This window comes from Paracoccidioides lutzii, assembly GCF_000150705.2.
Source record: "Paracoccidioides lutzii Pb01 unplaced genomic scaffold supercont2.8, whole genome shotgun sequence".
NCBI classification, from domain to species: domain Eukaryota; kingdom Fungi; phylum Ascomycota; class Eurotiomycetes; order Onygenales; family Ajellomycetaceae; genus Paracoccidioides; species Paracoccidioides lutzii.
The window spans coordinates 57,347-82,701 of record NW_015440954.1 but is presented as its reverse complement, the minus strand read 5'-3'; the positions used below and the strand labels follow the sequence as shown (position 1 = coordinate 82,701).

General features: G+C 45.2%; 4 protein-coding genes across 4 annotated transcripts; 2 read left to right on the top strand and 2 right to left on the bottom strand.

Annotated features, from left to right (window-relative positions):
* Nucleotides 1–3,409: 3,409 nt before the first annotated feature.
* Nucleotides 3,410–5,095, top strand: PAAG_02993 (hypothetical protein; the record flags this gene model as incomplete). The annotated part of the gene is made up of 2 exons (XM_002794402.2): nt 3,410–4,228; nt 4,292–5,095. 2 exons carry the CDS (start codon nt 3,410–3,412, stop codon nt 5,093–5,095), a joined length of 1,623 nt encoding a protein of 540 aa, XP_002794448.2.
* A 3,509-nt stretch (nt 5,096–8,604) lies between these two features.
* Nucleotides 8,605–18,803, bottom strand: PAAG_11673 (hypothetical protein; the record flags this gene model as incomplete). The annotated part of the gene is made up of 6 exons (XM_015847275.1): nt 8,605–15,911; nt 16,191–16,240; nt 17,568–17,778; nt 17,869–18,029; nt 18,157–18,414; nt 18,544–18,803. The coding sequence occupies 6 exons, from the start codon at nt 18,801–18,803 to the stop codon at nt 8,605–8,607; spliced, it is 8,247 nt and encodes a 2,748-aa protein (XP_015703064.1).
* A 2,810-nt stretch (nt 18,804–21,613) lies between these two features.
* Nucleotides 21,614–22,791, bottom strand: PAAG_02988 (hypothetical protein; the record flags this gene model as incomplete). Its single annotated transcript, XM_002794397.2, has 3 exons — nt 21,614–21,820; nt 21,934–22,569; nt 22,687–22,791. The coding sequence occupies 3 exons, from the start codon at nt 22,789–22,791 to the stop codon at nt 21,614–21,616; spliced, it is 948 nt and encodes a 315-aa protein (XP_002794443.2).
* Nucleotides 22,792–23,878: 1,087 nt separating this feature from the next.
* Nucleotides 23,879–24,828, top strand: PAAG_02987 (endosomal P24B protein; the record flags this gene model as incomplete). Its single annotated transcript, XM_002794396.2, has 3 exons — nt 23,879–24,079; nt 24,262–24,466; nt 24,575–24,828. 3 exons carry the CDS (start codon nt 23,879–23,881, stop codon nt 24,826–24,828), a joined length of 660 nt encoding a protein of 219 aa, XP_002794442.2.
* Nucleotides 24,829–25,355: the final 527 nt, after the last annotated feature.

Below are 25,355 nucleotides of genomic sequence, written 5' to 3'. Positions count from 1 at the left end.
GAGGGGAATTCTAAGACTGAATGAATAGATAATAATGTCAAATGGGCGGAAAAAGCAAACAATAGGTATTGTCAGGTGAGCTTTATGGGCTCGGAAATGGACCTGGGAATGGACAGATGGGACAACTTAAGGGGGTCTTAGCCTTAAACCAAGTATAGAGCTGGGTTGGCTGATTGGGGGACGAAGGGAATTAATGGAGGGGCGAGTGTCGTGGTGATAGTGAAGGGCAGGGATATGTAAGCCGCGGCGGAACTTAAACTGGCGGGTAGCGATATATAAAAATACACTTTGCTTTTTTTTTTTTTTTTTTAAATATAAACTGCTCACCTGCCTCTGGTTGATATCAACTAACGACTTCTCTACGCCGTATAATGTGCACTTCTTTCTTCTGCTTCCGAATTTCTGCTTCTTCTTCCTTGTCCTCCCTCACTGATCCAGCCTGTAGTTAACACTAAGCGGTAATCCGTCTGACTGTCTGTTTTGTCTTTCGTTGCTGTTGTTGTCGGCGGCGGCTGTGGCTGCGGGAGAAGTTTCATGTATTTCCTAACACATCTAAGCCCGGTTTAGGGAGGGAGGGAGGTAGAGGGGGAGGGAGAGAGAGAGAGAGAGAGAGAGAGAGAGAGAGAGAGAGAGAGAGTGTGTGTGTGTGTGTGTGTGTGTGTGTGTGTGTGTGTGTGTGTGTCAGTGTGTGTGTGTCAGTGTGTGTGTGTGTGTGCGTGTGTGTCAGTGTGTATGCGTGTCTTTTGTGTGTGTGTTGGTTGGGGGGGAGGTTGATTGTGTTTGTTTGTGTGTTTGTGTGTGTGTGTGTGTGTGAGTGTGTGTGTGCGTTTGTCAAGAGTAACGATGGCAAAAGGAGCTAGATAGAGTAAAGGTAGTAACAAGAGTGACAGAGAGATCTAGCTTGAATAGGTTCAAGAGTTCAGAATCGTGGATTTGTCCGTGTCGAGATGACTCATAGCTGGTAAGTTTACGGCTGGTTGATATTTCTGCGAGTGAGCTGGCATTGGGGTGGAAGAGGAGAGCAAGGGAGGCGATTTGCAGGGAGAGGGGCAAAAAGAGAGATAAGAGAGGGAAGGGAGGCGTAATGCGAGGAGGCGTGTCAAGAGATGAAAAAGAGAGAGAATCTCTGGGTTTTTAAAAAAGAGATTCAAGAGCTATCAAGAATAAATAAAAGAGGAAGAGGAAGGTAAGAGAGAGAGAAGAGATGGGGGAGGAAGAAGAAGCAGAAGAAGAAGCAGAAGAATAAAAAAGGGGAAGAAGAAGAAAAAAAAAAAAAGAGAAAGAGAAAGAAAAGGAAAGGAAAGAAAATGGAACAGGATGAAGAAAAGGAAAAAAAGAAAACAGTTGAGAGCTCTAAGCAGTTGAAGAGCTGTAGCTTTTTAAAATGAAAGTCTGGACGTTATTATTCAAGATAGACTTCCCCCTCTCCAGAGTTCCCTTCCGCCATCTGTTAGCGACATAATCACCATCACCACCGCCAACCGTTCCCAGCAGTTCCGCCTCATTCAGCTTTGACCTTGGAGTGTTGAGCTAACTATGATGTAATGTCACTCCTCTTGTCTCTTTGCTCAGCATCCGCCCAAACCACAGGACGGCCAAAAGCTTCTTTCTCCCACAGAACCCCGTTCAACAAACTCAAAAATTTTCGAATCCCAATCTGCTAATCCAATCCATACATACCTTAGGCAGCGCTATACGGATGACTTGTTCCCTCTCATTCTAATTCTCTCACATAGTTGGGTGACAATAACATATAGCTCATTTGTCTCTCTCACAGCTTCATCTTCAACTCGCCAATTCCTCTACTTTTATCCCTTGCCAACTAAGGATCCAATAGCCTGTCTCATTCATTCCCCGCCTTAAAACCCATGCACTAACTCCAGTTTCGATGACCCTATTTCAGATCATGTTGATGCAAGTCCCCTTGCTTGGCATCTTGGACCCAGACCACCGGGTTCGCGGACTATTTTTCCAGAACTTTTACTCCTTTTCTGTGTAGTTCTTCTTCCTTTCGAACTAAATGCCGCTTCTCACAACCCAGATCTTTTGCCATTGGGCAGGTTACTAGTTACATACATCATTGATGGGTAATCATGCCTTCATTTATTCACCAACCACTCATTGTTGATGCATCTCAATTCCAATGTAAATTTATTTTATTTATTTTAATTAATCAATCAAATCATCTTTGGATTAATATTCATCATTATAATATTTAATTACTGAGGATGAAATGATTAAAAAACGCTTTTAAATTTTTATTAATACAGATTAAATATAACTAATTTTAAAAATTGAGTTTTTTAATATAAAAATTATATTTCGTACTTTTATTTATTTTATTATATTGTAAAATAATTTATATTTACTTTATCATGATTATTATTATCCTTAAATATATTTTTTATTTAAAAAAATATTTTATGATAATTTTTAATTAATTTATATATAAATATTGATTAAAATATTAAGCTTTATAATTAAAGTATGAGATTAAAGACATAAATTAATATGTACTGTATCTATTTGAAATAGTGTTTTTATCAATAAACAAATCTGAGATTCAGATTGAAAATATCCGAAACTCTGCTCTTATTGGCTGATGTTAGTGCACCTGAGCGTATCTGTCCAAGGTATTGATTTAGTCAGCAATGATTGAGATTCAACATGAATTAACTATTAGCTGGTTATAGCATCAACATTATTTTGCAGAATAACTGGTTGCAGGGTAAACTATTCATACATTTCAAAGGTCCCCTCTCCTTACCAGGGTTCTCTGCTATTCCTCAAATTAAATAAGAAAACACAATTCAAAAGACGCACTCCCGTCGTTCCGTGCCCCAAAAACTTTCTAATTGCTTTGGTACCGCTCTCACTAGACTCCTATTTCTCCGTATATTGCTCTCGATTGCTGGTTTGGGACGCGATCTCGCGTGAACGCGGTCGGTTGTTGTTCGTTGATACATCTTGTGGTACCAACCAATTACTTCAGCTGGAATGTCTGGTGAATCTAGTTGTCAGATTTGAGATCATTCACCAAACCCGCAGCCAAACAGGCAGCGTCACTTGATAGTGAATTGTACAGTGCATGACGGCAGTCACTGATGATAGCTTCTCATCTCCATTAACCAAAGGTGGGGAAGTAGCCGGGCTGTCAAATGTCAGAGATATAACACACAGCATAGCTCATTGTTCGTTCTCCAACGAACAAAATTTATCCATTGAGACCAACTCCTCAACCACACATAGTATGTTCTCCACGGTCTTTTCATTTGCAATACACCACTTCCAGCTTCTACGAACCTCAGCAACGCCATTCCATTTCTACCCACCAGCCAGAACCATCCAAATTTGCCAGGATTCATAATATTAACACCGGCTCTATTTAAAAATCCCAACCCCCAGCGCCATGGGTCGACCACAACTCCTCTCTCCCCGCCAACCAGATAGTCCTTCGCGGCAGCTCATCCTAGAGCTAGCCAAGGACCTCGAGCAAGTTCGTCTGCACAACAATGAACTCAAAAAGGTTCGAGCGTACGAACGGAAATCCTTCTATGAAAAGCTAGAGCGTCTCGATAAAGAGAAGGAAGAGGTACACAATGCCGCACTGACTGCTGCCGCTGCCAAGCGTGATGCGCTGAGACTGGAGGCTGAGGAGATTTTGCAACTTCATTTGGAGGAGGAGCAGAAGAGGAAGGAGGAGGTGGAGAAGCTGTGGAGGGAGAGTGTGGAGAAGGAAAGGCGAGAGCGGGAAGAGGCTGCGAGGTTGGAGGCTGTGAAGAGAGCGCAGGAGGAGGAGAGGAGAAAGAAGTTTGAGGAGGCAGAAAAGGCGAAGAAGGCGCAGGAGGAAGAGAATGCATTGCGGGATAAAGTTGTGCACGAGCAAAAGAAAAAGGAGGCAGAGGAAGAGCGTCGGAGGAAGGAGCAGGGAAGTGCTGCTAAGCTCCGAGCGGTGGAGGATAAGAAGGACAAGGATAAACTGCAACAGTCAGGGCAAACTGAGACGACCGTCAAGGTCCTGGGAGCTTCGCGTCGTACCCCACAGCAAATCGCGGAGCATCAACGATATCTCGAGCTCCATCAGCATCTCAAGAAGTTTAGAAAGTACATGATTGCTGAGACAAAGACGAATCCGGTCCTGAAACAGCATATGGGCGACATGCGCCGCACTATAAAGAAATGCGTTGGCCAGCTTGTTACTGATGATAAAATTGCAAACCGCACCCCTGTATGCTTTCACAGCCCATTTCCGTTTCCACCTGCAAGACCATTTCTTTACTAACCAACCCAGACCAACGAAATATCAACCATCCTCAAAATGTCCCTAACCATCCCCTCCCCTCCGGTCGACGCCCACCAATTCCTCGCCTTCCCACCCACCAACCTACCAACCCTCCCCGAATCTGAAACCAAACTCCCCGCCCTCCTAATCTACCTCCTAAACATCTTCTCAAAAGCCATAGTCGCCCAACTCATCGCTGAAGCTGGCATAACGCCTAAATATGCAGAGCCCCTAGGCGTTCTGACGGCCCAAATCTTCTCCATGGACCCTTTCTCCTTCAAGGGCATCTCAATGATCGACATCCTGCTCGCCAAGTACCATGCTGTCTGCCCCGTGCTGTGGGGATTTTACGGCAACGAGGCCACGGACGCGGGCAAGGTGGCTGTCGGCTGGTGGCGCGAGGAGCCTAGTGGTAATGGCACCGGAGGTGGTGCAGGGAAATTTGTGGCCCCGCAAACACACGAGGAGCGCATGATTGGCCTTGGCGCTGGCTTTGCAGCGATATCGCTTCGCAACTTCTCAAAGACAACAAGAAAAAATCCGGTGCCCAATACGTGCTTTTGGCGCGTGTGCGCGAATATTCTTAATGTTCCTGCTAGTGAGGTGCAGGATACGCATTTGCTTGTGCTGGGTGCGTTGCTGAGGTATTCTGCGGTGAGGGTTGTGGGGTTTTGGGGGGATGTAGGCCTTGCCTTGTTGAGGAAGGCTGTTGTGGAGTTTCCGGCTCGATTGGGGGGGAGGAGGGGTCCAGCGAGGGCTGGGGTTGAGATTTTGAGGGATATTTTTGTCAGGGAGAGATTTATTTTGCTTTAAGGGGCATGAGTTGGAAGGGAGGTGCTGGCGGGTGCTCTGTTGGACAGGATATCTCGCTTTTTTGCAGGAGGTTGCTTCGCGATGAGATATTTTGTTCTCCCGTCTCCACTGGCTCCTCCATGTTTCATATGGGTATCTTCTGTTCTTTTGTTTATCAATTTATTTTCTTTATGGCGATAGCGATTTGTTATACTATATATTCTCTTGATAGATATAGACCACCTACTGAACTTATATGATATTCAGACTATGGAGGATGGGGAGAAGTGATATCCAATGATGCATTCTAAAGATTCCTTTTTCTTGTGGATTTACTTTTTTTTTTCTTCATTTCAGAGGAAACGGTCCTCGATTTAATCCATGCTATGTTGGATCTTCTACAACATGCAGACCACTTTAAAAGCCTATAAGAGACAAGGATAAGGGGTAAAAGAAGTGAACAGAGATTCCGCAGAATCCACCAAAACCAGCTAGGTATTTTCCAAGGAGGGCAGGATTGAAATAGAATAATGCTTCATCGCACAATGTTTGCATAGACATGCAGTGCACTATTCCCTGATACGGGAATCTCAGACGGTAGCTGCATACTTGGGTAGTCAAGCTCGTAGAAGTCCTGGAGATATCATTATTAACTTCTCCTATTTCATACAGACCTGAACACCACCCCTCCCACCCTAAATAGTATCTTCTTTTTACGCCCTTCTACCCCATGTTTTTCCGCTCCTCAGCATCACACCAAGCTTACCAATGATTTCTTCCACCTCCGCCGCTTCACCCCACCACTTCACCCCACCACTTCACCCCACCGCATCACCCTATCCTATCTCCTTCACCCGTATCAATCATCACCCGCTCCCGGGAATGCCGGGCCTCTGAAGAGTACACAAAAGCCGCTAAACCTTGGCTATTATTTTCCTAAGCTTAATTACTCCGTAAATGCGTGGCAAAAAGACAACATCCCTTAACTCTGTCCGCCAAAGCATGATTCAATCAACTCTATCTTGATTATGGTTTTGCCGTTGAAAAGGGTAAATGCTCGCGAGAGCATACTGTTGGATGACCGTTTCAACTAAAGCCTTGGTAATAGCTTCATGCTTGCCGTCAACTTTCTGGGAGATTTGATAAATCTCCTGGGTTGAATGAAAGGCTGTATAATTGGAGCGACCACCGGGGCAATGGTTAATCCGTGCCGCCTGACAGTTTCCTTCAGAATAGCTCAATAGCTATTCACCGCTGAATCAAGCTCATCACCTCACATCAGGGCACTTTAATCAATATGATGCTAAACAAAGAGATGGAAATATGGTTGATATATAATATGAAAAAAATGGACAATTAATATAAAAAAATAATATAAAACTTAAATTTTTAACTTTTAATATTATATTTGTATAATTATTTATTATAAATTCATATAATTTTTGAAAAAAATATATATATTATTTAATATATTCAAAAAGTTATTAAAATTATTAAACTTTAATAAATCTTTTAAGATATTTATTTCAATTTCAAATTAATTTTCAAAATTAGCTTTTAATTAGATTTCTTCAAAAGTCTTATTTGAAAGGTTTATAAAGTAACAAGGGTCATAACCTGTAGCAAGTCATAAGAATCGCTTTGATAAAATGCAGTCGGGCCAAAGATCTCTCTGCAGATCACATGGAAGAACTAGAACCAAGATCGGGGAAAAAGTTGGTGTTGAGCCAGGGGAGACCTTCAATAGAAAACACCTACAGCAATGATCAACTTACCACCACCGGAATCATGAACTGGTGACAGTTACTTCGCAAATTAGTTACCGGTTAAAATCAATCCACAAACTCCAACCACGACCTGCCACTTGCCGTTCAAAAGAATAGGAGATAGCAAAATAACAGCAATCCACTCATCTATTGTGATACCAGAATGGACTGAAAATCACGAGTTCCCATGCCCATGCGCTACGACAATGCGAACAGCATACATCAGATCAATTTGAAACTTAACTAGTGGTATCCGCTGTATCCGCTGTGGGCTGGTCTGGTGCAAAACCATATGTGATTCGCTCATGGACGGGTGGATAATGGTTGGTGTGGCTTCGTGTTGTGGATTTCGCAGCAGTTTTCGGAAGTGAATGATAGGAGGAGCATGGGCAGATGTATAGTGATTTTGTGGTGGGGAAGTACACATGTATGCACGACATGTAAACATGGATATTGGCCATGCAAAATCGGATAATCGTGGAGGATGGACTTGAGCAGACAAGCCACTGGTTTCCACCTCCGCGCACAATAAATTATGGCTAGCTTGAAACTAGTGTTGGTCACAATGCAATGTATATATAATGAGCAGAGCGAGAAGATGATGAGTCTACATTATCATGCTCATGAAAATTAGCTACATGCAATTTCTGCTTGAACCCTTAAATGGTAGTGATTTGGATGCTCAGATCAACAAGAAGTGGCAGGTTGAAGGAACGGCATAAAATTTAGCTAGGATAAAGGCATGCTGATAAAAGTATAGCCTTTTCAGTCTGTGTATCTATTTTCCCAGCACGCACTCCATGGGTATATCAAACACCAAAAAATTACAGCAAATGCCAGTCCTACAGAATCATGGCTGGGAAGCAACCTTCTTCTGAAGCTGCTTTTATAGACGCCTAATAGCTCTAGATCTGGAGCGGCTCCTGCAACCAGATGAATGCAACGCCATCTAGGACGCGTGATAGCTCAAAGAACTGCTCTAAATACTTTTGTTAGCACATGGAATTAATTAAAACACTTGTTTGTGACCAACAGTTGAAAGTTCTATAAATCTGGCGGAAGTGGAGAATGAAAGGCTTATGAATTTATACGGTCTTATTTGCAGGGACCACTAAGGAGAAAGAGTAAACATGACAATCTGGTTTTGAGAGGAGATAAAAATCAAATAAATGTAAAAATGAGGTGGTATCAAAGGAAAGCATGAAATAGATACCTAAAAAGTGGGGGGGACATAAAAATCTAAAATATGGTCGACGACGATGACGAACCAAATCCGAACCCGAACTGGGCAGGATGGGTAACGGGGTATGTGGTGGTATATATATTATATGCAAAGAATTCAACATGATTTGCCCAAAAAGGAAGAGGGGGAAAAGAAAAGTGACAAAGGAAATTGTGGACGAGTGAGTGTATTGGCGAGCGTTGCAGGCCATGATTAAAATAGGTGAAAATGGATTAAGAATAAAAAAAAACTCTTAAAGAAAATGGGGGGTAATATTAATGTCAAATATAGACAAGATAATTGGAAAGCAAAAGTCAAGGTTATATTCCCAATGAGCACGAATGAATGAAATCGTGTAATTAGAAAATCAAAATCGCTATGCAAAAATTGAACAATTAAAACCCAAAAAAAATGTAAAAAAAAAAAAAAAAATAGATCCAAAAGCTGCACTCTGTTCTTGGAAGAAATATATTATATAGCCCTAGGAAAAAGGGAATTAAAGTTTAGGATATTTCAAATACCAACTCAATCCATCTTCATTGTCATATCGAAGGCCCAAACGGCCCGTCCACACCCGCAGACCCAGACTCTTGCGCCGAAATTACCTCGCCAAGTATGCTATCGCTATCATCGCCATAGTCATAGCCATACGCAGCTTCCCCATAACTAGTCGTCTCAGCATCACGGTCGTAGCTGGACTGGTGAAGTAGCGGCGGCGTCGAGGGTGGTCCTAGGTCTTGCGGTATTTTCTCCCTTTGGCGCGTGGAGAGTCTGCGTGGACCAATACCGCTGCTGGGATGATTATAAGACCGTAGGGATCTGCTTTCGGAGTAGGTGCGTCGGCTGCTAGCGCCCATTGGCATGGGGACAGGAGGGGCGCTGTACGTTGCGGGAGATTGGCGGATGTTTGAGCTGGGTGGGGTTAGGAGACCGGAAAGGAAGCTGGATGGGTTGTTGGAGCCCTTGGAAGGGGTATGGTGGTCGTTGGCGGTTGTGGATGTATTGGATATGGCGGAGTTTTCTCGCGCTTTGCGCCAGTTGCCCCAGGCTGCTGCGGCGGCTAAGGGTAAGGAGCGGTGGGAGGCGGCGAGGGTGGAGAGGGTAGATAATGACGGAAACTGCTGGCGGCCGCCGGATGTAGCCCGCTCCTTTTCTTGCTGTTCCATCTGTACGTTTGCCTTGAGGCGGATGGCGGCGTCGCGGACGGCTTGCTGGTTGAAAGTTGGTTGGGAGAGTGTATCGATGATGTCTTGCAGATCATCCAGACGTACTCCAAGGAGCTCGCGGAGCCAGTTGATTTCTGTCTCGCGCTCTTTCACTTTTGCAGGTGCATCTTTATCGATTTCTGCCAGTTCCTGTTCTAACTCCTCGATGCGTCCTTCACGCTGCTGCAATTGATCCTGCAAAACTATGATTGACTCTCGAAACGCCTGTGGCGAGATCTTCTCAGGGATCTCAGACCCTCTGCGGTACGTCATGGATGGCGAAGTTGGTTGAATAGGCGATAGGATCGGAGCTGGATTAGATTTCTGTGCCGCTTGTGCTGCTGCCTGCGCTGCCGATTTCGCAATCTCAAGCTTCTCTTCGACATGGGAGAGCTTACTTTCCATATTCGAAATCTTTTCATCTCGCAGCAAGAGCAGTTCCATTAGACGCGCTTCACTGCGCTGTCTATCGTCAGAAGAATTGTGCAAGGCGCGGGCATGTCGTTCGCGGAGATCATTGAGCCCACGTTCTTGTAATAGACGCTGCTGCTGGAGAGCACTCTCTTTTGACTCAGCAGCTTCTGCGAGTGCAAGTTTCTTTGCATCAGTGGCCTCTTCAAGCTGCAACTCGTGTCTTGCCTTGGCCGTATCCGCATCCAATCTGACATTATCCAGCTGGTTCTGAAGATTGCTGATTTGCGATTCTAGCCCAGCACGGATGTAGTTGACCTGATTATTAGCAGCATCAATATCCGCCTCCATAACCTTCCTAGCCATCTTGATTTCAATATGGCTACTTTCCCGCGCATCGTTAAACTCGCGCTCGAACCGTGTAGCTTTGTTTCGCAAATCGTGGTTTTCTTGTTTGAGGGACATCACCAGTTCCTCAAGTCGTGCATTTTCCTGCTGCGACTGCCCGAAGATGAATCGCAGTTTTGTAGCCTCCTTCTCATGCTGTTGAAGGTCGCTGATGTCCATTTCCAATTTTTCCCTTAACTTCACTTCACGATCGCAAGTTGCTCGAAGAGCGTTGTTTTTAGCAATTAGATCCTCTTCCGTCTTGCGCCAGGTAGCCTGGTTGCGGGCAATATCCCGAGACGCGCTGATCATGTCATCCTGGAGTCTCTCAAACTTCTTACGAAGACCCTGCCTTGCAGCCATGCTGTCTTCGATTTGTTCCTTCATATGGTTAATCGTGAGTTTAAGATCCTTATTCTCCTTTTTAACCCTCTCAACCTGAGACCGCCATTGATCTGCAGAGACCCTGTACTCATCAAGAGTTTCCTCGAGACTAATGTTCTTCCCGGACAGTTCAGACAGAGTGAGTTGCAGACTCTCTTGCTGCTCTTGCAAAAGTCTAGACTGCCTCTCGATCCGCTCTGTTTCGGGGATCGTCCGCTCCTTCAGGTCCCTGAAGGCCTCTTCTGTCTTCATTACCAACTCACGATGATACGCAGCATCCTCCTCAGCAATCCTGAGAAGCCTTTGGCATTGTGCTACAGAATCTTGAGCGTCTCTACGAATTTGATACTCCTTTTCAGCCCGCTCATCTGCAACTCGTAACATTGTCTGCAATCCCTCAACTTGCATCTTCAACGCCTCAATGTTATCCGTATGAGAAACAGATTCAACAGGTGCATTGAGTCGCGGGTGTTCTGAAATGGCATCAATAATAACTTGCTTCAAATCAATTGGTGGCTCTGGAACTGGTTCAACTGGTTTAGGCGCAACTAGTGTCTTCAACTCAGCAAGTGCAACGTGAATTTCCGTAAGATCAATCACAGGGGCGGGAGGAGGTACAGGGACTTCGATTCGAGGAACCTGGCTAGCCAGAGCTTCAGCGACAGCTTGCTTGATACTATTGACGTGTCTAACGCGCCTATTTAATGGAGATCTGGACCTGTATCGGAGAGCTTCATCGTCCTCCTCGTCATCCTCGTCATCGGCATCACTATGCTCAACGCCCGCAGATGCACTTCTGCGCGTATTCTGATTATGATTCTGATTCAGCACTTGGTTCGCAGCAATGATATCGATAGACTGCTGTATGACACCCAAAGCCCTCTCCAGCGGATCGAGGCGGTCTTCAATTATCCCACCAACAATGTCATTGACATGTCTATCGAAGAAACGACTTCGCTGCCGCAATTTGGCGTCCTCGCCGACTGAAATGGCATCGTCCCAATCACTCACGTGTTCGATTTCAGGATTATTGAGATGGCATATGGGAGAGTTGCTGTCGCTAATTGCACTTCGCTGTGGCGATAAAATGTGATGCGCGGGCCCACCAAACGCAGAGTCGATCTTGGGCACGTTGGCAAAGAGTGGACGAGATCCTTGCGGGCTTGGACTGGGAGCGTTGCTGCGGATGGCATAGCTGGGAATAAGACGCGGTCCCCCACCGAATAATTCCCCAGATGTTTCTTCCATTTCCGGTTGTGGGGTGTTGAATCTTTCTATGCCGAGACCTGAGTTATTTTCGTCATTCAGTTGCTGCATGACAGCATCGATCTCTTGCTCATTGAGCGAATCGTGCTCAGCATCTTCTTCTGAATGAGACCCCGCTTCGCTTAATGGTAAGGTTTCTTCCTCTTCCAAAGCAATATAATCTTCAGTTTCGGCAGGGGATCGAGCAACGGTATTGTTGATACACTTGGCGGGAGGTGGGGAGGAAGGAGGAGTGGACACGGCATAGCGGGAGCCTTCGAGGCCAACACTTTTCTTCGGAACGGAGGATGGTCGGGCCTGTTTTAGAGGAGCGACGGGTTGGACTGGGGTTGCAGAATCATATGGGACTGGAGCGGGAGTCACAGGAGGAATAGTAGACTTGAATTCAAAGGCCTTGGCTGTAGGTTTGAGCACAGATGGAGCCTTGGGGTTTTCAGGAGCTTCCTCATTATCCGCAGTTACCAAAGGTTCTTTCTCAGCGGGGCTCTTGGCACAATTAGCCGTTACTATAGCATTATCCTGAGTGACCGTTTGATCCTGTTTCTGTACCTGTTCCGGGTCATGTATCACGGAGTCAGTCCCAGTTTCCAGGAGATGAAGTCCAGGAGCCGCAGGGAATGAAGCACTGAAAGCGGCTGCCTCGGATCCATTTTCGAATTCAAAAGGTCGCCATTCTGTAGTGTGACTGATTGGTGTATCTTTTGAGACGGGGGTAATATTCCCAACCGCAGTAGCAGTATCTGCAATATCTTCAGGGACAGCAGCGTCCTTAGCATCCGCCTCCTTCTCAGCAGCTACCTCCACACTCTCATCCGGTCCCACATTCTCCTTCCCACCAGCAGAGGAACAAGAATTCGTGCCCGGCACCGCACCATTCAGAGACGCCATATCCCTACTCTCTGCAAGCGGGTTACTCGGAAGCGCAAACTCAACTTGCCCGTCCCCATCACCACCAGCACGGCGAGCGCGTTTCTCACGACCAACCGGCCCAACTCGTCCCGCAGCATCCTCGCCATGCCTGCGTTCATCCGTAGCCGCAGGCTTCTTGCTAACGTTGTCATCCGGCCGGATGATCGGGATGGCCTTTGATCGCTTCGCAGGCTTGACGATGGCGGATGACGTATCGAAGGCGCAGAATATCTTGCCTCCCGGGAACGTTGGTGCTGGTGCGGGGGCGGGGATACCAGCATCCGAGCCGGAGACGTGAGTTCTTTCATTTGTGGTATCGAAGGCGAAGCTGCGGCCAGGATTAAAGACGGGGGCATCGATGTTGAATGACGCGGTGGAGAAGTTGAAATTTGATGAGATGGAACCCTTGTTACTCCGGCCAGGTCCTGGAGGGAACGATGGTGCAGCCACATTGAAAGAGCTTGAGGTAGTGCTGTGCTGCGACAGGCTCGGGCTGAAGGTGGAATTGGGGTTGGATACCTGGAAATTCGCAGGTGGTGGTGGCTGGAAGCTATTACCAGTGAATGAGAAAGTGTTCGACGCAAAGGAACTGGATGGATCGAATTCCTTCGCCTCGACGTTTAGCGTTGACACGGATGTCCTCGATTTGTGTCGCGGTTTGAACGAGCGTACACTACGCTGTGCCTGGTGAAACGCTGCAGCGCTCGAGTCGAACATATTCTTACAGCCAAACTGGCCATGGAACGAGCCCGAGCGACTAGGGTTTGTATCGATATCGGACCCATCGAGAGGGAGGCCTTCATCCTCCTGTTTCTCGTCTTCCCGGTCTATATCATTGTGCTCCCTAAAGAGATGTTGTTGTGGAAGGATTGTCCCTTGAGCATTGCTGGAGGCATTAGCCAGCGGCGCATCCGCCACCGCCCATCGCGACTTCATCAAATCATCATCAAGCTGGTTTCTATCATCTTCCTCCAACTGACGGCGGATCGAGTCTTCAAGGTGATACTCGGCCTGTTCCACGCCCTTCTGGAGTGTTTCGCTTACATTATGACGATGGCCGCGAGGCGTTGGGTGGGCGATTTCAGGTCCCGATGGTGACTCTCTCGTATCCGAGTCTGCGTCTGTTTGGACGTTCGAGGCATCAAAGGACGGAGGAATAAATTGACTAGAATCTTCCTCCTGTTGTAGCTGCAGTTGCAGCTGAAGTTGTTGCTGTAGTGGTTGCTGCTGCTGTTGTGATTGTATAGGTAACAGCCCCTGAAACTGAGAAAGCAGATTCATTGTCCCAGGAAATTGCTTCGCATCATCAGAATTCAACGGCGACACAGGAGCCAACATAGAATTCATACTCAAATTCGCCAACGCCGCAGAATTCACAGGAGAGACACCACCACCGGGTCTCCCGACTAAGAAATTCGGCGAGGCGAACGAACTTTGTGCAGGAGGCGTTGGCTGGAACGGCAAGAAAGGAAACCCTTGATTAAACGAACGGTCCATTCCAATTAGACCAGGCTGATTCGGGAACGAGGAGCTGCTGGGTACCCGGAAGGGCGAAGCGACGGGGGAGACGAAAGCTCCCGGGGTCGAGGAGGCCAGTGGTGGCTGGCTAAAGGGAGCAGACAGGGGGTTCGTGGGTAGACCGAACTGATTACTGGCCGCAGACGAGGTTGGGATGGGTGGGGTAAACAGATGGGTAGGGAACTGATGCGACGATGTCTGGTTCAGCTGTACGGACCCTTGCGAAATGGCAGAAGCAGGCGGTTCGGGATCGAGGAATACGCCCAGTGCACGCAGCTTTTCCTCCTTAAGGAAATTAACGTAAGTGTCCCATTCGGATTGATCGGGGAAGCTGATGTTGTATTTATTCTCGCGCCATTCGCTTTGACAATCGTTTGGGTCTGGGTATGCCGGTCGACTTTGCGAGCCACTCACGGCTTCGCTTCCTCCCCCCCCTCCTCCTATAAAAAGATTCTCTTCATAGCCACGAGTATCATATCCTTCCTCTTCCCACATCTTCAACCGTTCCGCGACACCGGCGGGGGTGAGAAGGGGGAAGCTACCGGGACCAGAACAGGAGCCCCGATTGTCCTCGAGGGGCATTGCGATGATGCATTGCTTCTTGCCCCATTGGACTCTCTTTTTGGGCCGTTGGAAAACAGGCGTTGATATCCGTGTCTGTTTTAAAGGGAGGAGAGGGCTGACGGAAGGTGATTGAGATACACCGTCATTCTGTTCATTCGCGGGAGGTGGAGGGAGTGGCTTGTCAATGGGGGAGATCGGGAGACTCGAATCACCAACTGATGACGAGCCTGTGTACGGGCTCAGGCCCCTGGACGCGTCTTTGTCCGACATAATGGCGGTGGTATGAACGGCGTCAGGGTCGTATCCAAAATCCCAAAAGTCGGACTGTTTCAAAGTATCTGTGCTCTTCTTCGGCATATGTTTTGACCACATGCGGGGTGGTCGAGAGGGCAGACTGCCGTCCCTATGCAAATCCCTAGATTTGCCTTTTCCAAAGGTATGAGAAGTTGGAGTCCGAAGGTGATCTTCGTCCTGGGAATCGTCTTCCAGCCCAAGCCAGCCTTCAGACTGGTCTTCGCTCAGGTGGTTCCTGGCGGTGAGAAATGAACCCGTGCCGCTATCTGCCGAGTCGTCACTCAGCCAGTTTGTACGTTCTGTTCGAAGTTGGCCAGAGAGATACTGATTGATCCACTCCTCAGTGAAATCCTTGGTGGGATTCCCCCGTCGACCCCTTCCGGCACTTTTTCCAGTAGAGTCGTAGAAACGTCTCGAGAACCGCGCAGAGGGCTTCAGAGAAACTCGACTACTAGCCCTGCTTGCTTTAGGATTTATACTCCTCGTAGATAAAGGGGAGGATTCCCAGCTATTGTAAACTCCTGCTCTCCCTTCTCCTCCGTCTTCTACTCCTTCTCCCTCTTCTTCCTCTCGATGACGCCGGCTTCTAAAAGATGATGGATACCGTTTGGGACTGGGAGTCGCATACGGTGAGCCCCAAGTCGTAGTATAATAAACGCTGCTAGCGGGCCTTCTGTGCTCTGGGGAAGACGACGATAACGAGTCTGACTCGGTGTGATACTTGGGTAATGAGGGTAAGGGCAGTTCGAGCGAGGGAGCAGCCTGGAGGCTTGCTGCCCCTGGAGCCACTGAACGCTTCAGAGATGGTATTGTCGCAATGGGATTGTCTTGCACGGTGGATATCTCGCACTCTCCGTTAACAAACGTTGAACGGAGCACCGGATTGGCCGAGTCGGCGGGCAGAGGTGAGCCTGAAAAAAGGGTGGAAACACAAGGAGACGTTAGTCTTAATAGTTGGGTGAGAGATTGGGGGGAACACGTTCATTGGATTTATTGAATTTCTTACCACCTCTCTCTCCTTGCTTTTAAGATTTTTTTTGAGAGGGGTTGTGGTTGAAGGATTCATGTTAATGAGGGAGTGGGAGTTGGGATTTGGGAATTTGGGAGCGGGTATGTTATTAAAAAAAAGGGAGACGGGGAAGGAGGGTTTCTTTTAATCCAAAAAAAAAAAAAAAAAAATTGTCGCTTACTTTCCGTGTCGTCTGTAGCAGCAAGCACCCGCTTGCCGCTCTGGATATACCTGAAGCATGGAAATCAATGAGATAGGGAGAGTGAGATGTAGTGAGATATAGAGGGTGGGTGTTCAACTTGAGGCAAAAAAAAAAAAAAAAAAAAAAAAAAAAAAAAAAAAAAAAAAAAAGCCCAACGTTCCTTTTTCCTTTTCTTTTTCTTTTCTCTTTAATTAATTATTTTTTTTTTCCAACGCAGGCTCTGGGTCTCAAGGTGAACACGTTGACAGGTTTGATGCGACAAGCGACTAACGGGGTTTGGGTTGAGCGCTACTGTAGTGGACAGGTGGACGGGTGGATGGGAGGACAAGCGTTGAGTTGAGTTGAGAAAAGGAACAAACAGCAAAAGAGAAAAAGTAAACAAGAGTCACGTCAGTCAGCGAGAATAATGTAGAGATCGAACCATGGTGCAGGCAGCTGGAAACAGTTTGGGGCAAATGGAGTTGACGGGTTTTGATGGGCCGGTTCCTGTTCCTGAAAGTCAGAAGTAGAAGTCTGAGATCTGAAAAAATGGGCGGTGGAATGTAACAAAGCTGACGGGTCGATGGGGGATAATAACAAAAAGAAGAATAAGAAGAATAAGAATAAGAAGAGACAAATGCCTACAATCCTTCGCGGTCTTTCGTCGTGAAGAGAGATGCAAATAACAAGGGCGGACGAGTAAAATAATTTAGATGTTTCCCCCTTGGTCGAGCACGGGACAAATCCCCAAAAAGAAGCGAGATTATTTGCTGCTGTATTAATAATTTTACACCACAAATTACACAAATTACACCCGGAATACGGAAAACTATTCCAAAGGTTGCCGGGTCAGGGGAAGAACCTCGAGAGGTACTTCAACCGGCTAACAATTTTGGCTACTGAGGGACGTACTCGATGGAAATGCCCCTTAGTCAACACAATTTTTATCGACGTGTCTTCCCGCCAAAGTTGGACTTGGCCTTGCCGTGTCTGTATTGTCTTACCATACCAAATCTTCTAGCCACACAACTGCCCGGTGCTTGGTCCATGTGGGCAAAAATTGAGATGTTTATATTTAAGACTCAAACAACCCTCTAAGATAATGGAGAAAGGGAACCACATCTGCAAATACAATACCCGAAAGAAAGTTCCAACAAAACTCAAGGCACGAAAACCCAAGGAAAAGACCGGAACACAAAGAGAAGGCAAAAATAAAAATATATATAAATATAAATAAAAATAAAATAAAAGAAGATTAGAAAAGAAAAGAAAAGAGCCTGTTTCGTATTCATCTTGTCTGTCTCTGCATCTGTCTATGTAACCACAACATACACGAAAAAACCCTATCCCATCCCAAGCTAGCACTTAACCTCATACTTCGGCTTGCGATCAGCCGTATACAAGCCCCAGTGCGTCTCATCAGCAGCATAGCCATTATCCCCAACACTCTTCGGCTTCCATGGCTCATCAAAGGCCTCGAAGAAGAACACATCCACATTCCAGCGCAGCAGGGCGCACACACCCTTGTCGTGGAAGATCTTCGCGTTCGCGGTGCCGGCTTTCGCGTCTTCGTAGTCGGAGCCGCCATCTGAAATATAATGGAAGTTAGCCAATTATTCTGATATATGTATATTTTTGTTCGATATAAAGGAGGTTACAAGGGTTGAAGGGAACATACCGCTTGGCCAGCCGGTTTCACCAGTAGCGATGTAGATGTCTTTAGCACGGGAGCCGGCGAGGAGCTGGATATGGCTCACGGCGCGGGCCATATCATCGAGGAGGGTTTCGGTGGCATCCTGGGCAGCCTTACCCTGCCAGAAGGCGAAGGCATTGACGAGGCTGGATTTAACAGAAATTTCAAGGCTTAGTTCGTAATTCCCCAACGAAGATATATTTTAAGTCCGCTGGTAATTGGTGTTGGTAACAAGGGGACAAATGGAAAAATTAAAAAAAAAAAAAAACATACAAATAATCCACACCACCCTTAATCAAGGCGTCAGCGGTACCATCGTCGTACTTGTTCCAGCTGTCTGCAGTCCCAACCTTGACCTTAGGGAACATCTTCTTGACAGTATTGATCTTGCTCAGGAGTTCTTCGCCGGTGAAGTTGCCGCGGTACAGCGTCTCAGAGCCAACGGTGATGGCAGCGACGACGTCCTCGTGGCCTGGGATGGCCTTTTGAATGGCCTTTGTGTCGGCATTGAATGATTCCTCGACATCAGGCCTATATATATACACAACATATATTAATTAAAAAAAAAAATTACAACATTAACTTCCATTCACCCAGTTTCAAGTCCCCAATGTCCCACGTCTCACAGGGATGGCCACTACTGGTTCATTCACCACATACCAAATACCTAGAACAACCTTGAACCCCTTAGATTTGGCAGCGGGCAAGATAGCCTCTGCATTGTTGCAATCGGCCGCGGCGTAGGTACGGACGATCTTCGTATGGGCCATCAGGACATCAAAGTCGTCTTCGAAATCCTTGCGCGATTTGCAGGTTCCATCGGCGTTTTTCACACCGAGACAGAAGCCTAAGGTGCCAGTTGCTGATACCAAGGCCGGGCTGGAGGCAAGGATAAGAGTGAGGAATGTGGAGAGACGCATTGTGATGAGGATTATTTAGCGTTGATGAAAAAAAAGGAGGGAGAGGGAAAAGGATGGTGGATGGATGGATGGGATCCAAAAAATGAATGGCGTTGGTATATGGAAATGAGAGGGCGGCAAAGAGAGAGGAAGCAGGGCGGGTGAAAGAAGGGTGCAGGGAGGGATAAAATAATAAGGAGCGGCCTCTCTCCTCTCACAATGGTAAAAGGGAATGGTAACTTAAAGAGAGTGTGGAAGTTTGGTAAGTTGATGAAAAGTCAGAGAGGGACACCCAAAGGATTGGAAATGCCCTTTAAAAGAAAGGAACGGACGAAAATAGAGAAGCGTATCAGGAGAAGAAGACGTGAAAGAAAGACGTTGAAAGGAGTTAACAGCGAAGAGATGGTTTGACGTTCGCACGCAACAGGTCCGCCAGCCTGTCAACGGGCCGTATGAAAAGAATCCAGCGTTTTAAAAAAAAACAAAAAAAAAAAAATAGATTCTCACCCGCCAATTATTAGACATTATTTAGTGGGATACTAACATTCCTTGGCCCCTTGGAGAGCGCCCAGTGGGAATGGGAGGCGCATACACAGCTTCACCCGGCTCTATATTTTAAACGCGGTAACCTTGACATGGCCCATTCCAAGGTTTATGCCACCAGTTATCGGTGGTAAGTTATGGGTCCCCCGAGGGATAGGCTTCACCGATTGGCCGATTTGCCACTGGAAGCGGATATCCCGTTGGAGCGTTAAAATGGTACCTTGGAATTTCAGGGGAGACGCTTAAAGTTCGCGGTAATGTAATCCGCCACTCAACAACACTTTATTATATAACTATTCAAAACATTATAAAGATTAGATATATCATTAGACTGAAATAGGCTGTATTAAAATATATTAATAATTCAGGAATTGTGGATAGAAGCTTAATCTGTGACTGAAATATGGGCATCATAAAATTGAAAATGAGAAAATTAAAAAGTTGTAAAGAAATTGCTAATGAAAAAAATTTTCAAAAATTCTCTATCAAACATGAATTAAATTATTATCAGATTGGTTTTAGCAGTCTAAGTAGCTTTGATTTGCTAATACATTGCTTTAATTTTAATTTTTCTTATATATAAAATTTAAATATTTATCATATTTACAATACTTCTATTTAATATTTAGAGCTTTATATGAAAGTTTTATTCTTATAAAAAAGAAGATTTTTCTCAAAATCTAATCTTTCATAACATTTCTTAGATTCATAAATAATTGCTATTGTTATTGATAAATATTTTGACTAAGTAACATAAATCTTATATAGTAGTAGTAATAATTAAATTATACTCAAAAACTTTCTATGTTAGAGTTATTTTATGAATTTTATTTATTTTATATTTTATATAGGCCTTATTAATTCTTTCTTGAAATTTCATAGATTGAATGACATTTATATTGTATTTCTTAATTTATTCATAGATGAGATTTTAATTAATTATTAATATCTTTTTAAAAGCTATAAAAGTTCAAAAAAAAGGTTAAAATATAAGGTAATAAAATGTTTAAAATATGCAGTGTTATCAGCTATTTTTACTTGTTAATAAATTGGTTGCAGATAAACCTTAAATTTTTAATACTTAATAAAACTATTAAATTTAATAACTGTCTATCAAGTAACTTTTTCATAATCTTTTAAATTAAATTCTTAAAAATCTTTGATGTGAAAGAAAATCCACAATCTGACAGCTGATTTTGATAAGTAAGAAGTTGCTTCTCTTGAGTGCTTGTGAGGTTTTTTTTTTTTTTTTTTTTTTTTTTATAGCTAGAGATTATAATCTTCTTCAAGACTGACTTGCCAGCAACATGTTGCACAAGGGAAGTCTGATGAATTTCATATTTATCACAATAATAGTGTAATTTGCATCTTCTTGAGAGAGATACTCAGCTACTGTGAGCTTAATATTAGTGTTATCTGACATGGCATTGATGATTGAAGCTTGGGAGTAGTTGGGTAAAAATCGCGTTTTTGGACTGGCAGATTACGTTAATACAGATACACTCCGTAGGTTGGATGGTGAGAGCAACATCACATATATATACAGCACGATGCATAATAAAATTTTGGGACAGAAGAATGAGCTATGAAGGATATGCGTATTTGAATCAGTTGTATGGATGTGAGGCTGATACGGAATTTGACCATTTGTTGACCGCAGCTTTTGTGATTTACATCATTTATACCCTCCTGACTGGAATCTACTCATTCATGGGTCCAACCCTGCTTCCCATAGCCAAGGGATCGAAATGGTAGTACGTAGTGAATATTGAATGAATGCTTTGGTGAAAGCCAAGTGTTAATTGATGTGATAAGATATATCAAACTACCTTAATCTAGGAGAGAAAGAAAAAAATAATGATCAGTTTGCATTAAACACCGCGCACCCAAAACTGATCATCCATTCTTTTTACGAATAAAAGAGAAAAGAAAGAAAGAAAGAGGACCAGAATGCAAATGGAACTAGGGGTATATCTCGTAGAAATATCAACGCTCGATGCGCCGTAAAAGAGCAGGAAAGAGAAGAAAAACGATAGAGAGGGACCAAGAAGGATGGGAAGTCAACGGAAATTCCTCATAACTAATTGCTCGCGCTCCCGGGTCCTGGTATCACACCTCGTCCAACACCATACCTACCCACCTTACACCCCCGGCATTCCACTGTTCGTTCCTTTTAAAAAAAAACAAAAAAACTTCCTTTGCTGTGCCGTATCCCCGCTACCAACCTTGACCATCAACCAAAAAAAGGAAAAAGAAATAAAGCGAAAAGAAAAGACAGTATTATAAATCTACCCATTTTGAACATACTCCTTTGCCTCCTGCGGCGTAAGTCGCTTACCTGTCTTGTCGAAGAACCGCGAACTAATCCGCAGCCACTTCTCCTCATCACACTGCACAGCAAGCTTGTTCAGGAGCAGGATCTCCTCGAAGCTAAAATTCTCATCGATGTAGAGGATTTTCTTCTTGGGGGTTCGTGTGAAAGTGTAGTTTTCGTTCTGCAAGGTTTGTTCACGTTTTTTTCAATGACGGTCACGCGCCAAAATCGATATATTACGGAACTTTGGAGGGAGGGCTGTTGGTTGAGTGTACGTATAGAATTTTAACATACCTTCCCATTAACAACAAGCGGCTCGGAAAACGAAACACGCCTCTCATGTCTCCGATGCGTTATTCCAGGGTGTGGCCCACGTGAGACACCTATCTCATCCTGGCCCTGTCCCTGCCCCTGGCCCGTCGTATGCGGTCTTTGAATCATATACTCCACAGCCGGCCGAATGATCCCCCACCGATTCTTCAGCGCAGAGACCGGTCTACCCATAGACACCGATATGCTCTTCCACGTCTTGTCTTGCGCCTTTAGTTGTCTCAGCATGTCGTCATCGTCCGTTGTCCAGTCTTGCTGCGGGAGAGCAGGTGCTGGAGCAGGGGCGGGAACAGTAACGGTACAAGTGGGTGAAGAGCCATTACCGCCAGCCTGGTTTGATTGGGGTTTCCCCACGTTCGGTGGCTGGGGCTGGTGATGGGGATGGGGATGGGGATGCGGCTGGTGCTGGATTACATATTGTGGAGGGCATTGCAGGGTTTGCTGACTTCCGTCAGTGGTAATTGCTGGGTTGGGTCGAACGGGCATGTAGACCAGTGGTGGGAAGCCAGGTGGCAGTGAGGGGGGATATGCTGTTATGGTTGCGTTGCGGGAGGCTAGGTCTGCTGCTGCTTTCTTGGCTCTGGCTGCTATTACGGCTCTCTATGTAGGTAGGAGGCTGATATGTTAGATAGTTGGCATGTGATATATGTAAACATCATGCGACAAAAGAACATGTGGAGTGGCTCTGTGGCTCTCTAGATGATAGTATCTTCTCACCTTGTAGGAAGCAACAGCTATCTCCTCACGGATTGTTTTGGAGCTTTTGAAGACATCAGCGAAGGATAGCTTGATTCCACCTCTGCCATCGTTGTAGGTAGGCATCTTTGAGGTATCTTATCTTGTCCGTCCACGGAAGGATTTCTAGGTGTTGCTCAGGCTTTTTGAAGGCCACAGATGGGAATGAAGGAGGGGAGGGTAAGATGAAATTAGGCATCTGATATATGAAGATATGTATGTGGGGAGAAGAGAGGCGCAGACTGTCAGTTAGGTGAATGGGGTGAGTAGGAGCGAAGTCACACGGCAACGGGACCAAACAAACAACGACAGTGTGAGAGTATTTCGAGGAATTAATTCAGATTATTTGCTAGTTTTAGTAGAATCTCAATTAAAACAAAAAGTATATAAAGTAACCAGAGAGAGACATAGAAAGAAGATTGGACTAGAGAGAGAGAAGTCTCTCGCAATATCATGATCATATCACAGTTTGCCCTTGTAATACAAATTTCACACTGAAGGTGCCAACCATAAGCAAAGAGAAAGAAAGCAAAATGAAAAGAAATGAGACAACAACATATTTCCCAGTAATTGATGAAATGGATTGGATGGATAGCTTGTTTAAAGAGCACATGACTGCTGTCAACTTGCTTGGATTGAGAGGACCATCCCATCCCAACAGAAGCAAGGAGTCATATAACTAAACCCACCCAGCTCATCCCACCCACTATCATTATCATCTATTTCTCACCCCCTCCTGGTAGCTGGCAGGTTGAATGCAGAAGTGAAGCGGGCAGCAGCAAGCCAAAGACGTGAAGTGCTTGAGTGAATGAGTGGGTGATGAGTTGTCCCTAGTCAAACCCTAGAAACCTGGAATATATTGGGTATCTGGCCCGTGCTTCCTCTGTCTGATCTGCTTATGTAACTAAGCTAGCCACAGTCTAACTAGTTAATTACGGCAGACCACAAAGACTGTCTTGCCAAACCACAGAACCGTCTTGGCATCCATAGGGGAAGAAGCTGCCAGATATCAATCAGCAAGGGAGAGACATTCATACGGATAACATCAACATCCGACCAACCTCACCTCACTTCCCACCCAGAACACACTTCTTTACCTTCCACCCGGAGTTTGACTCCCAAGTCTCTGCCATCCAATTGAATCCATCCACCAACAACCCCCCCGGGCGCCACAATGCGATTTCTCTCCTCCGCCACCGGCCTGCTCTCGCTGCTGGGATGGATAGGGGCTGCATCTTCACATAACATCCTCCTCCGGGCGCACTCGCGGGAATGCTTTCATGAGGATCTGCACAAGGACGACCAGATGACTGTCACTTACCAGACAGGCGACAGGGAGTTTGGCGGGAGTGGGAATCTCGATATTAACTTCTGGGTACGTTCTTTAAAAATCAATTAAAATTTATACGTCTTTGCAGTGTTATTAAAAATTGCCCAAACCTGCACCGGATTACATTCGATCAATGGGGACAAATAACCAAAGACAGAAACATGAGCCATCGACTTGACTTGCTCCCCTGCGCTAACCACCCTGTATTCCACAACCGAATTAATTAGGTCGAAGATCCCACTAGCGCACGACTCTACAGCGGCTACTCCTCCTCCGATGAATACTCCTTCACGGCAACCCGAGATGGCAAATACGTTTACTGCTTTGGCAACGAGGCATGGTCATCGAATACCAAAGAGGTCTCCTTCAACGTGCATGGACTTGTCTACGTTCCTGAATCCGAAGCCCCTATTGACCCTCTGGAAGCTGAAGGTTCGATCTGCCTATGCATACACCCACATATACTTATACCTTATGATTATTTTTTTCTACGACGAAAGTACCAATTGCTAATTGGAATCTTCTTTTTGCGGGTGATAGTTCGCAAATTATCCGATGAATTGACACAGGTTAAAAACGAGCAGCAATATATTGTCATTCGGGAACGCACGCATCGCAATACAGCTGAGAGCACCAATGCGAGAGTGAAGTGGTGGAGTATTTTTCAGCTTGCTATCATTATTGGCGAGGGAATTTTCCAGGTCTGGTGGTTGAAGCGGTTCTTTGAGGTGAGTTTTGTTTTCTCCTCCCAGACAAATCTTAGGGTATTATTTCATCTTTGCGGCCAGCATTGACTGACATGATTTTCACTATAGGTTAAACGTGTTGTTTAAGTCGGTATCTTCTTGTTTTCAGTGTTTCTTTTTTGGCTCAAGGATATATTTTATATGCTGTAGCATTATTTTTTCTTAATCATGAATAGCGAATGAAGAATAGAAAAGAGCGCTTGTTTTTACATCATCGAGTCCTTTACCACGGAGAAAGCAATCAAAAAACAAGAATACACCCAGAGCTTTTGCGGTTTTCTGTGGTACGTTTTATTCTCCAGGTAGCATATATCTACTCTTTGAGCATCGGTTGCTTTTATTACCCCAGTTTTTAATATGAAATCTGTTTTCTATGTTGGAGTCGGTGTGGTGTGTCTATTATCCAAATTACTTTTACCCACTGTTTTATATTATAAGAATTAGAATTGATATGAATTGACCGTATGTTTCTTTACGAGTGGAACAGGCTTGAGGTTCCGTGGTTAGCTTCATGAGAACGAGCGACTTAAACTCTCCGCTCCTCCGCTCACCCCATTCTTATATTTCCACCCAAC